At 40.7% G+C, this 13,179-nt stretch overlaps 1 protein-coding gene across 2 annotated transcripts in view; it reads left to right on the plus strand.

Moving 5' to 3' along the window:
• The first annotated feature begins 1,533 nt into the window (after window positions 1–1,533).
• Window positions 1,534–13,179, plus strand: part of TNPO1 (transportin 1) — a 100,823-nt gene continuing 89,177 nt past the window's right edge. For both annotated transcript variants that reach the window (XM_023510865.1, XM_023510866.1), the window contains exon 1: window positions 1,534–1,698. In XM_023510865.1, coding sequence (XP_023366633.1) covers window positions 1,684–1,698 — 15 coding nt within the window. In that variant the 5' untranslated portion in view covers window positions 1,534–1,683. The remainder of the gene's footprint in view (window positions 1,699–13,179) is intronic.

Here is a 13,179-nt window from a genome sequence, read left to right on the forward strand (position 1 = left end):
CCAAACTATTAATCAGGTGAATTTTGTACTAACTGCTTAGTAGTTTTTTACATCTGTCACTATTTGCTACTCCTTTACATTAAAATATTCCTATTTTCTTTTTTAGCAAAGTAGAATGCGAATACCACACATCCCCTGATTTGTTCAGTTCTCTATTCCACTATGTGACATTTCAAATGCAGTAATAAGCCCTGTTTGTTATTTGAGCAACTATACTTATTCTGGGCAAATTTTCCTGCAGATATACTGAATTGTCATTAAGGAAGGTTTGTATTAAATTTTTTTCTTAGTAACCTATTCCTGTTTGGGAGTCACTTTTCAATGTACACTACTGTATCCAATTGCTATCAAATTAACATTAGCAAATGCTGAAATCAGATGAGTATTTTAGTTATTTAAAATATTTTCCCTTGCTAAGTTCAATTTTCTAACGATAAAAAAAGTCCTTTGGTCTCAAATTTTAGTTTAAATAAATTAGCTGTTCCTGTAAAATTACTGCTGTTACAAATGAAAATTAACAGATTTATTAAAAAAAATTTGTCTCAGCAAAAATTAAAAAAAAAATTTTCTAGTATCAGATACTGCAATTTTATCTAGAATATGCCTGGATAGCAATAATTGCTACACATTTCCAAAACATATACAGCACTTTCAATTAAGATAGTCGAAACTTCTGGTATTTGATTGATCATGTGAGAAATATTATCAACAGCATTATCTCCGTAGAAAATAATCACCCAGCTCTGCAAATTTTAAATATTTATAGACAGTAAATTTATATATGAATAATTGGGGGCAAAGGAACTGATATTTATTCATTGCCATTATACAATTGGGTATAAAAACGTCTACTCCCATTTTGAATTATTTACTGTTCAGAAAATAGAAGACATTTTAATTTCTCATGATGGCCGGTCAAGGAGAGAAGGCCTTGGTATTTCAAAGAGCAAGAAAATACAGTTTTATATGAATACACACCTGGAAACGTAAGAGAATTTTATAGATCACTTAATTTTAACTATATAGTAGTTAAAATTATACTAGATAACAGCATACCTCAAAAGGCTGTTTTGTACTAAACAAGCAACCGTCCGCCTACATCTATCTACCGAAGCCATGTCTGCTTTTTATCAGAGACGGAGGAATTGTATTATTATGGGATATGTTCGGTATTGAACAGGCTCCCGGGGTACGGCTGTCACCTGGGGGTTATGCAGGGGTACAGAATTCAGACAGGGGCAGGCAGGGTCGTCTTCCCAGGAGGGCCCTGCACAACCCGCATGCGACCATACTCGCAGGGCATTTTGCTCGCTGCCCCAGCGCGCCCGGCAGCGTCAGCAGCGGCTGCGACCGCCAGCCGAAGGCTCCGGCCAGAGCGCCGACCGCAGGGGGCGCGAGCATTCGGGAGCCCCTGGCCGGGCCGAAGCCCGAGGCTGCAGAGCCCACTTGGAAACCGCTGCCACAGGCCCCGAGGGCCCCGCGAGCTCAGGCCGCAGTTTTCCCAGCCCCGCCGCCGTTACCAAGGCGACCGCCGCCGAACGTTCCCGCGGCGGGCCCCGCCCCCCGGCCAATCGGACCGGCGCTCGCAGGAGCCGAGATTCTCTTTGTTCCGCAGCCATTTCAGGCCCCCGACAGGAGGCAACGCCGCTTCGGCAGAAGGCCTGAGCGCCCGAGGCCTCTGGGATGGTGTGGGACCGGGTAGGTGGCGTGAGGGTGCGCGGCCCCTGACTGGAGAGGCGGGAGCGGAGGCAGGGAGTTCCGACGCTGCCTGACGCGCCAGGCTGAAAGCCGCCGGGCTCGCCCGCCGTCCCGGTGCCCGCCCGGCCGTTTGGAGCTCGGCGGCGGCGGCGGCGCGGTTCTAAGCCCAACAGCTGCCAGCTCAGGCGCCTTGCGGGACCCGGGTAGGGGGCAGACGGCGGCGGCTCTTCAGGTGTCCGAGGTCAGGGCCTGGAGACGGTTAGGGGCTGCGGGAAGGGAAGGATCTGATGCCCGAGGGAGCTTTTGCCCCGCCTGTTAGCCGCGGCGTTTGGAGGCCCTTGGGTGCTGCAGTCCGCTGCCCGGACGCCTGCTTCCCACCGGTGCTGGGCACGGTCGGACGCTGCCCGAAACGGGCCGGTCTTTGTCCTGCCCTGGTCCCCTTCGCCTGGTGTCCCGTGCCCGCACTCACCAGCTATCGTCTTACCTACCATTCAGCTTGCTGATCTGTTTTCTTCTGGAGGTTCTTTCTCCTTGGGGCCTCTTGACCTGACGACCTGTTTACATAATTTTAATGTTTGTAACTGAATGGGTTATGAGTGGATTTGTGGTTTTTGCACTTCTTCCTCGGCTCTCACGCGTACACTCAACCAGAAACAGCTGCTGAGAAGCAGACCGGCCACCACAAAGTGTTTGGAAAATGGCTTTCTTCCTTTAAAAATGATTTCCTGTTGTTTACTGATTTTAAAAAGTCAACTAAATTTTGCAAGTGTTGCTTACGGTTTGAGTCCATTATCTTAATCAGTAATCAGTTTGGTCGCACAGCAAACGTAAATGTAGAAATTTGAAATTGGAAGCTATCCACAAATTGATGTTGACAGATGCATTAAGAAGCTTAATAACTGCCCTGGTTTGAGACAACCATGACTTAAATGATGAGTGCCTAACTGGTACTTTTAAAAAAAAGATACTTTTTAAATGTGAGGTGTTATGGTGTAGTAGGTATTTGGAACTGAGGATTGTAAAATGGCTGTCCTAACGTGGTCATTTTTAGGATAACAAAACTTCCAGCTGGGTTGTAAGTTTCCCTGTTATATCAAAGCTTTTCATATGCGGTTAAAAAGTTGTATTTAGTGAAAAAGGGAATGATTCTGTTTGGGGGGGGGGGAAGATTCTATTTTCTACTTTTACCCTACCCTGGACCCCAGTCGTTCTAGAGAATGGCTGCACCAAGTGGAAAATCTACAACTGCAAAAGGGAAATACTAGTTTGAAGGTCCTTTTACTCCCCGGCATATGCAATGCTTGAATGCCTAGTAGTTTTGTCAGTACAGTTTTTACTTTATGTAATTTAATGAGAGCCTTGTGAAGCATTAGTGTTCCATTTTCTTTTTCCTAAAAGGGACCTCCACCCTAGAATTAGCCTTGATGTGATTGCATCTTTATCCTACTCAGGAATTATTAAATTCCTCCCTCTGAAATAACTATACAAATCTTTTTTGCAATTCTGTCTTCACTCCCAGGGGGCCTATAGTCCACTCTATAATCTGAGCAGGCTAAGATTTTGGTAAAAATATGATTCAGGTCGTAAATTTTTTTCCGTATCAATACTTGTTATTATTTTCTTTGTTTTTATGACTGTGTTTTTCCTTATTTATGTTTAAAGCTGTCATAGGAACTTTGTTTTGCAGCTAAATGCTATAAATGCCATATTACCTTGAAATGTAAATGCCCTGTGTTTAGAAGTTCTTGGATTTTAACCATGTTGGATTCTGCAAACTTTTTTTTTTAAGGAAATCTGATAATAAAGCCAAACCAAATAAGATAGTAATAAAATAAATTTATCAAGTATAAACTGCAGATAGGAGCACAGTAGTGAGTGGGGGTAATTTTTACAGGCCACGATATAAATTATGAATATTTCTTTCTGAGGTTGATACATGAATGCATATTCATGCCAAAAATTTCCTCCAAAACAGTTATGTTTACCAGCAAAAGGGTGAGAAAGCTGAAAGAAAATGATTGATTAACTGATGAGGTCTTAAAAACAATGGAGAACAATGCCATCTTCAGAGTGGAAGGATCAGAGGCAGTGAAATTCCCTTAATATTGAGGATCTTTTTTCAGTTGGTTGGTTCAGCCAGTGTCATAGTAGATAGCTGGTGAGTGTTGGCAGGTGAGGCATCTCCTGGGATGTAGAGGGGTTGAACTTCACAAGGGAAGATAAATGTTTGCAAGAATGGCCTCTTAAGTCAGTTTTGTGTTGCTGTAAAAGAACACCTGAGAGTGGGTCATTTATAAAGAGAAGAGGATTATTTTAACCTATAGTTCTACAGGCTGGGAAGTACAAGAAGCATGGCGCCGCCATCTGGTCGGCTTTTGGTGCTGCCTGTTTATAAAATATTGGAGAAAGTCAAGCGGAAGAAGACCGACAAAGAGGGGCAAACCTGAGGGGGGTTCTGGCTTTATGACAACCCATTGTCAGAGAACTAATTCATTCTCATGAGAACTAATCCAGTTAGGAGAGAGAGACCTCACTGAGGAGAAAACAGCACCAAACCATTCCTGAGGGATCTCTCCCTCCTCCCCGCCCAAACACTTCCCACTAGACTCCACCTCCCAATACCACCGCATTTGGAACTTGAGTTCCGTATTTCAACTTGAGTTTTGGTGGGGACAAACCATACCCAAACCATGGCAGTGGTAATGGTGATTTGTATTTATATGGCCGGGTAATAATGTTGGAGAGGTTCTAGAAACCAAGTTTGATTGGGTTACTCTTAAAATCTTCATACTGGAAAGGATTCCTTGAAGTATTGTCAGTTGGTGTATAATAAGTAAGAATGTTAGAGTTCCAGAATGTCAGTGGTCAAATGAGATAGTAAAACCAGAAATGAGGATTTAGATTTGTCTTGTAATTTTTTTGTTTTGTTTTTTGTTAGTCGTGGAATTTGGGGGAGTAGATAGAAACTACAGGAATGGTGGCTACATCTTATCCCAAAAAGGTACTTGATGGCAGGGCAAATATTTGAACACAGTGCTGAAAGAAAGCTGGTAACTGTGAAGACCACCTTTTTAATGGTTAAATTTTAAAATAAAGCAAAAACTTTATGCTTTATTCAGAGATCCTGTAAGGCATAGCACCTGGGTAGTTTAGAAAGTACAGAGTAGGTGGCTTAAAGCCAGCCAGACTACTTGGATTCAAATTTTGGTACCTTCTGTAATTATTTGTGTGACCTTGGGCGTGTTACTTAATCTTTTTAAAAATCTCATAATGTTATGAAGATTAAATGAGTTAATACAATAAGCTCTTAAAACTAGGCCTGCATGTAGTAAGTGTTCCATAAATAATACCTGCTATCATTATCTATATCATTATTAATTATAATAGAAAACTATAGAAAATAATCCTAAAATAATGAAAATCACCAGTATCAGGGCTGTATGATAGATGTAAGCCCTTTGGTGCATTTGCTTCCAATATTTTTTCTGAGCTTGTTGGATTTTTTCACAGTTAAGACTTTGCTATATGTGGCTCGGTGTCTATAGCTCAGTGGCCATGTACACTGGGGCTAGCGGATTCAAACCCAGCCTGGGCCTGCCAAATAACAATGGCAACTACAACAAAAAAATAGCCAGGTGTTGTGGTGGGTGCCTGTAGTCCCAGCTACTTGGGAGGCTGAAGCAAGAGAATTACTTAAGCCTGTGAGCTATGATGCCATGGCACCCTAAGAGGGTGACATAGTAAGACTCTGTCTCAAAAAAAAAAAAAAAACCTGGTAAATAAAATTCTTCAAGGGAAAAAATACTAATGTTTCAGATAAAAATAAAACTACCTATAAGGTGTAGGAGAGTCATTTTATTCTGAAAATCAGGGCCAAGAAATAGACACATAACACATTTGAGTTGCAATTTATAGTTGTCTCTGAAGCCATTAGTAAAATAATCTATCAGTGGAGTCCCTTTATCCTAGATGCTTAAATTGCTACCAGAGGTGAAGAGGGTAGATCCCAGAAATGACAAGATTCACTGCTTTTGTCTTTACTAGAGAAGAGAAATATTGCAGCAAATCATGAATATTATTTATAAATAAATAATTAGAAAGGTACCCACCAAAATTTTAAAGAAATAAAGTTTTAGAGCTATTGATCATTATGCTGCCATTAGAAATTATATTTTTGAAAAAAATTTAATGAAATAATGTAAGTAGTTTATTTTGGTTGGAGCATAAGCGAACATGCTCCTCATAGTTCCTATGAGAACTATCTCTTGTAGGAAATGATGAGAAAGATAGCAACCCATGAAGGATTTTGTGTGCCATTTAGTGGTGCTGGGATTATTTCTTGGACTCAATGAACTTTCCCTGCTAGTGGAGAAGGAGAAATGTAAACAAACAAGTGCCATAAGTATAATTCAGTTTTTATGATATAAATCTGAGGAGACACCAGAGAAGGTGTCAGTGACAGATTCTTTGAAGAGAGTTGGGGGGAATGTCTGCGGTATTTTGAGAAATAGGAGCAGCTTTTCAGGGAGTTTATCAGCAAAGATAAGGACCTGTTTTGCTCTTAGAACTCTTTAAGTAGTTCAGGGATCCTGAAAGGCATAGCACCTGGCTCCATAAATTTCTTTTGTAAAAGGCAAGATAGTAGATATTTTCTACCTCCTGGGCTATACAGATTTTGCCATTGTTGTGCAAAAGCAGTCACAGGTAGGAAACTAATGATTGTGGCCAGCTTTGACCTGTGGGCCTTAATTAGTAGTATCATCTACTACTAATATGTAGTAGAAAGAGATTTGGGGGAGAGAGAACCTACTGAGCCTGTACCACCTTAGCATGAGCTATTGAGAGATCTGAAGTGGGGAATTTAGAACATTGATTGCTGCGAATCATTAAGAGCAGAATAAAATAGATGTTTCATTTTATTTATTTATTTTTGAGACAGAGTCTCACTTTGTTGCCCTTGGTAGAGTGCCATGGCATCATAGCTTACAGCAACCTCAAAGTCTTGGGGTCAGGTGATCCTTTTGCCTGGTACTACAGGCATCTGCCACAATACCCGGCTGTTTTAGAGATGGGTTCTTCCAACTCATGAGCTCAAGTAGTCCACCTGCCTTGGCCTCCCAGAATGCTAGGATTACAGGTGTGAGCCACTGCACCTGGTCAGATGTTTTATTTATTTATTTATTTTTTGAGACAGTCTCAAGCAGTCACCCTGAATAGAGTGCTACGGTGTCGTAGCTCACAGCAACCTCCAACTCTTGGGCTCAAGTGATCCTCTTGCCTCAGTTTTTATATTTTTAGTAGAGACAGGGTCTCACTCTTGTTCAGGCTGTTCTTGTCAGCTCAAGCAATCCACCTGCTTTGGCCTCCCAGAGTGCTAGGATTACAGGCGTGAGCCACTGTGCCCAGCCAATGTTTTATTTTTTTTTAAAGCACTATAAATAGTAAGAAAAGGGAAGAAAACTCAATTTCTAAAAGGGGCAAATTCATAGAAAAGGAAATATAGCTAAGTAGTAAACATGAAATAATTCTCTACCTCACCAGTAGGGAAATGCAAAGTAAAGCAGTAATTCTTTTTTTTTATTCATACTGGCAAAAGTGCAAAAGGTTAGTAAGTATTGACAAGGTTGTAGGGAAATTCATTCATTGAATAAATCAGTACAGCTATATTAATTTTAAAGTCAAGCGGTTTCCATTTCTTAGAGAAACAACTTAGTATATGAAGAGTCATGTGTGCTGGTGTTATTGTTTGTCATAACCAGAGAACATCCGGACTTTTAGGTCCCCTTTCATCTCCAGCCCTCCATTTATAAAAGGATCTATACTTTATAGTTTTTAAACCCCTCTCCAATTCTTCATGCCCTTGTACTGTGCCTTCTGGAAATTACTGCCATCGTCTGCAAAATCCAGTCTCTACCTATTCTTAAACGTTTATTTCCCTTCATTTTCTTGCTCTAATACAAACTTGACTCTTCTCCACTGTACATTTATATCAGGTTTTGTTTGTTTTTTCTGAAGCTTTCCTTACCAGTGTTCTTAGAGATGGGAAAGGTATCTGTCACAAGTTTCTTTATTGCTTTCAGTCTATTCTTTCTCCCTTCCTGAAATCCTCAGCTTTGGGTTATGTCATAAAGGTTCGCTGTTCTCTCCAATACCACCTTGGGCTTTACGGTGAAATTGACAAGAACCTATGTAAACTGATCCTTCCAATACCCTGACCTCTCATTTCCTGGACCCCTCTTCAGTGTTTCCCATCTACCCTACTCAGCCACACATTCCCACAGTGATACCCTCTTGTGTTGTTAGTGACTTCAGTCCCTTCATAGTTATTATATCATGTTTTACTCTGTGACCACTACTATTATTTTTGCATTTTATTCTTAGTGTCTCAACCCCAACCATTTGCTGACTTCAGTGGAATCTCTAACGCATTGATCCTGTTATTGTTACCCTGCCACTTACCCTCTTGATGTTTACACTTTCTTTTATGTGGAATTTACTCAACTTACGCTCTATGGTTAATCATTTTAATGACTCCTTCAGATTGCCTTCCTTGTTCTTTGCTTATTTGCAAGTCAGAGCCCTAGTTGAAAGCAGTGCCTTGCTTTAAATTCCATTTGCCCCTATGTAACTGAATGTGGCCAGAAAAAAACACTCAACCACAGACCTCAGGTGGGTCCTTTATGCTGCCTGGTGGTCATAACTGTATTTTCCTAGTCTGTTCTCTTTCCCTCTCTTCTCAACAAGTATTTCATATATTCTTTTCCTCAAACCTTCTATATCTCTTTTCCTGTCCTCACTTTCTGCTTGTGACTTTGCTTCCTACCTTGCTAAGAAAATTAAGCAGAAGAGACCTTTCACAGACTCACTACTACCCCATCAGCATCAGTACATGCTGTCTTTGTGCCTGTTACCTTAGATTAACTGTTCACGTATATGTCTGCTTTTGTAGTAGATTCCATTTTCCTTCATCTGCCCAAGGACTTTGCTTCAGCTTTTCTCTCCTTCCACAGCATTCAATTTTGTTCTATTGAATCATTTCTATTTTTTTTTCTTTTTTTCTTTTTTCTTTTTTCTTTCTTTTTTTTTTTTTGAGACAGAGCCTCAAGCTGTCCCCCTGGGTAGAGTGCTGTGGCTTTACAGCTCACAGCAACCTCCAACTCCTGGGCTCAAGCGAGTCTCCTGCCTCAGCCTCCCAAGTAGCTGGCACCACAGGTGCCCGCCACAGCACCCAGCTATTTTTTTGGTTACAGCCATCATTGTTGTTTGGTGGGCCCGGGCTGGATTCAAACCTGCCACCTTAGGTGTATGTGGATGGTGCCTGTGGTTCAAGCCACTTGAGCCACAGACGCCAAACCTAGCTCCTCTTTCTAATCCCAGTCTCTCATTTCTACCTGAATGTCTTAATAAAACATAAAACTTAACATATCAAAAACTAAACTCCTGAGCTTCCTCCCCAATGCCTGCTTTCCCTATAGTCTTCCCTTTTTCTATCAGTGGTAACTCTAACCTTCTATAGCTCAGGAATCTTGGCATTATTTTTTATTTTACTCTTCATATCCGTCCTTTGAGAACAGTCTTGTTTTCTGTATCATCAAAATGCATTCAAAACTCTACCATGCCTCATCACCTCCCACTGCCACCACCCTGGTCCAAGCTACTACCATCATCTCTTGTTGGATTCCTAAAATAGATTGCTGCCTGATCTGCTCATCCTACCCTACCCTCTCCTCACAGTATTTTCTCAAGCCTTTTACAAATTAAGAGTCTCTGTCCCTTATACATTTAAAGCCCTGCGGTGGCTCCTGGTGTGGTCTGACTGAATGTATGTGTCTTCTTAAAATTCATATGTTGAAATCCTTACCCCCAAGATGACACTATCAGGAAATGAGATCTTTGGGAGGCCATTAAGTCATGGGAGTGGAATACTCATGAATAGGATTAGTGCCCTTATAAAAGAGGTCCTAGAGAGATACATTGTCCCTTAATTTCTTGAGGATACACATAAGAAGGAGCTGCCTATGAGCTAAAAACAAGCACTCACCAGATACTGAATGTGTCTTGGACTTCTCAGCCTCTGGAGAACTGTGAGAAACAAAATTTCTATTGCTTATAAACTATCTAGTATTTTGTTAAGGCATCCAAAAGGGACTAAGACCTTATCTCTCATTCACTCAGAAAAGGCCAGTCTTTACAATGGCCTACATAATCTGCCCAAACCACTTCTCTTTCCCCTTACCTTCCTGATTTCATTTTCTATTACTGCTTTCTCCTTTTGTATATTGGCTTCCTTGCTATATCTTAAACATTTCTGTCATGTTCCTACTTTAGAACCTTTGCTTTAGTGGGCTCCACTATCTGTAATGTACTTCTCCCAATTACCTGCATGGCTCAATGGCCTCACCTATGAGCTTTTGCTCACATCTTTTTTTCTCTAAACACCCAACACTACATCCTATTTTGCCCTCTTCCCAACCCCTCTTAGCCTGAAGTCATTTTTGGGTTTTGCATAGCACACACTACCTCCTAACACATATCTCAAGGGTCAGCAAACCACAGCTTCATAAGCTTCTGGCCTGTTCTTGACAACCTGTAAGTTAAGAATGTTTTAACAGTTTTAAAGGGTTGTTAAACAAAGCAAAAAAAAATCTATGACAGACATATGTGACCTGTAAAGCCTAAAATGTTTAGTATCTGATCCTTTTCAGTAAAAAGTTTACACTATATATTTTACTCTGTTTATTGTCTTTCTCCTCCCACGAGAATATAAGCCTCAAAAGGGCAGATATCTTTGTTTTTTTGGTTTTTACTTATTTAGAAATACGTCTCAGTCTGTCACAAAGGCTGGAATGCAGTGGTACCATCATAGCTCACTGCAGCCTCAAACTCCTGGGCTCATGCAGTCCTCCTACCTCAGCCTCTTGAATAGCTGGGACTACAGGTGCATACCACCATGCTTGGTTAACTTTTTTTTTCTTAGAGATACACTGCTCAGGTTGGCCTTGAAGTCTTTGTTTTATTTATTGCTACGTCTGCAGCAACTATAATAGTGCCTGAATGTAGTAATTATTTGTTAAATGAATAGTTTGTAATGGTGCAAAATTATAAACAGGTTGTGTTCATCAATAGACCATGATTAATAGTGAAATATACCTATAATGACTAGGAAAGCAAGGGCATATTTTGAAGTTTGTTATAGAACAGAAATAAAACATTTTTGTTTCTACAGATACTTATGTATTTAAGTGGACAAAGAAGAGCTCTACAAGGATACATATCATATTGTTTGCTTTTCTTTTTTTAATAATGAGAAACATTCACATTCATTTTTTACTTTAAAATTCGTTTTAATTAGAAAGGAAAAATTAGCTATTAAAAAAATAAAGCAATGTTGGCAGCATCCGTAGCTCAGTGGGTAGGATGCCAGCCACAAACACCGAGGCTGGCGGGTCAAACCCGGCCCAGATCAGCTAAAACAAGAATGACAACTGCAACAACAACAACAACAACAAAATAGCCAGGCGTTATGGCAGGTACCTGTAGTCCCAGCTACTTGGGAAGCTGAAGGAAGAGAATCGCTTGAGCCCAAGAGTTTGAGTTTGCTGTGAGCTGTGACGCCATGGCACTACCCAGGGTGACAGCTTGAGAGACTCTGTCTCACAAAAAAATAAATAAAGCAATGAAAGGAAATAGAGACTAGCAGGGTAGGGGGGAAAGGGAAGAGGACTTTTGCCTTTTTTTAAGTGTTTTAACAGTCAATCTGAATGAGGGAAAGGAGTGAACAATATGAATATTTGGTGAAAGGGCAAATAAAAGTACGGGCCTTTGTGTGGGAACAAGCTTAGCCTGATTGGGGAACTGGAAGAAAACCAGTGAGACTGGAACATAATGAAGAAAGGGGACAAGATTGCTGGGATATAAGTTCAGAAAAATAGGCAAGGGCCAGATTAGAAATAGTTTTGTAAGCTGTAAGGATGTAAGGTTTTATTGTAAGTATGATAGGAAACCGTTGTATGGTTTTCATGGAGGAAAGACATTTAATTGCAGATAACAAGATCAGTTTTTCTGCTTTGTCTCAGAGAATGGGCTGTGAGAGAACAAAAGAGGAGGCAGGGAAATCTATTACAGGAGACCATCTGGACTGGGGTGGACAGTGGAGAGGGTGGGAAGTAGTCAGACTCGGAGCATATTTTGAGAGTATTTTTGAAACCACTGGCTGCTGATGTGGGATGTGAGGAAAATAAAAATCATTGCCTCTGATCTATATATTTGACCTGAACAACTAAGTAAAAACTAGTGACAGTTAGTGATAATAGGTAGCAGGGGGAGGAGCAGATTTGAATGGGAGGGAGAAGGGACTCGAGATGTTTCAGATCCCAGCACAGCGGCTCAGGCCTGTAGTTTCAGCTTCTTTTGAGGCTGAGGCAGGAAGATCATTTGAGGCCAAGAGCTCAGTACCAGCCTGGGCAGCATAGGTAGGCCTCATCTCTTTAAAAAAAAAAACTAAGGAGAAAAGAAAATTCTGTTTCAGCCTGCAAAGTTTGAGATGCCCATTTAATAAACAAGCAAATGTATCTTGTGAGACGTTGGATACTTGAATCTGGAATTTGAAGTGCTATTTAATGGCACAAACTAGATGAGGGTATGCAAATAGAGAAAAGAAGGGGACCTAGGATGTTGAGGGATGGGGAGCCAGGAAAGAAATTGACAAAGAGCAACCAGTGAGATAAAAAGGAAAACTAAGGACAAGTGGTACTACAAGCAAAGAGGTGGGTGAAAGAGTGGTCACTGTGTTCAGAACTCTGAAGAAATTAAGATGAGGCCAAGAAAAAATTGTTGGGTTTGGCAACATGAAAACCTGTCTCAGTGGAATGGAGTAGGGAGAAGGTGACTGGAAGGGAACAGAGAGATTGAGTAGTAGGGGAGGATGAACAGAGTCAAAGCTGGATTTTTAAGATACAATTTTTAAATAATTTTAAACTTACAGAAAAGCTATGAGAATAATTCAGAGAACTCCCAAATACACTTTACCTGGATTCCCCAGTTGGTAACATTTTGTTCCATTTGTTTGTTTTTTTCCCCTTTCCCAATAATACGCTCATTTTTTTTTTTTGGATCATTTGAAAGTAGGCTGCATACGTCTTTAGCCCTTAATATTTTGATGTATATATCCTAAAAGCCAGGGTATTCTCTTGTGAAACCACGTGCAGTTGGCAAATTAAGGAAATTTGGTTTTTTACAGTCCACATTACAATTTTGTCAGTTGTCTCAGTAACATCCTATATACACAGTCTGGTCCAGGGTTTTATATTACATTTAGGTATCATGTCTTTAGACAGAGAGTTTTTATGTTTTGTTTTTGAGGCAGAGTATCATTATGTCGCCCTCAGTAGAGTACTATGGCATCACAGCTCACAGCAACCCCCAACTCTTGGACTTAAGTGATTCTCTTGCCTCAGCCTCCCAAGTAGCTGGGACTACAGG

The sequence above is a fragment of the Otolemur garnettii genome, unplaced genomic scaffold (assembly GCF_000181295.1).
Source record: "Otolemur garnettii isolate 467f Iridium unplaced genomic scaffold, OtoGar3 scaffold00017, whole genome shotgun sequence".
NCBI lineage: Eukaryota > Metazoa > Chordata > Mammalia > Primates > Galagidae > Otolemur > Otolemur garnettii.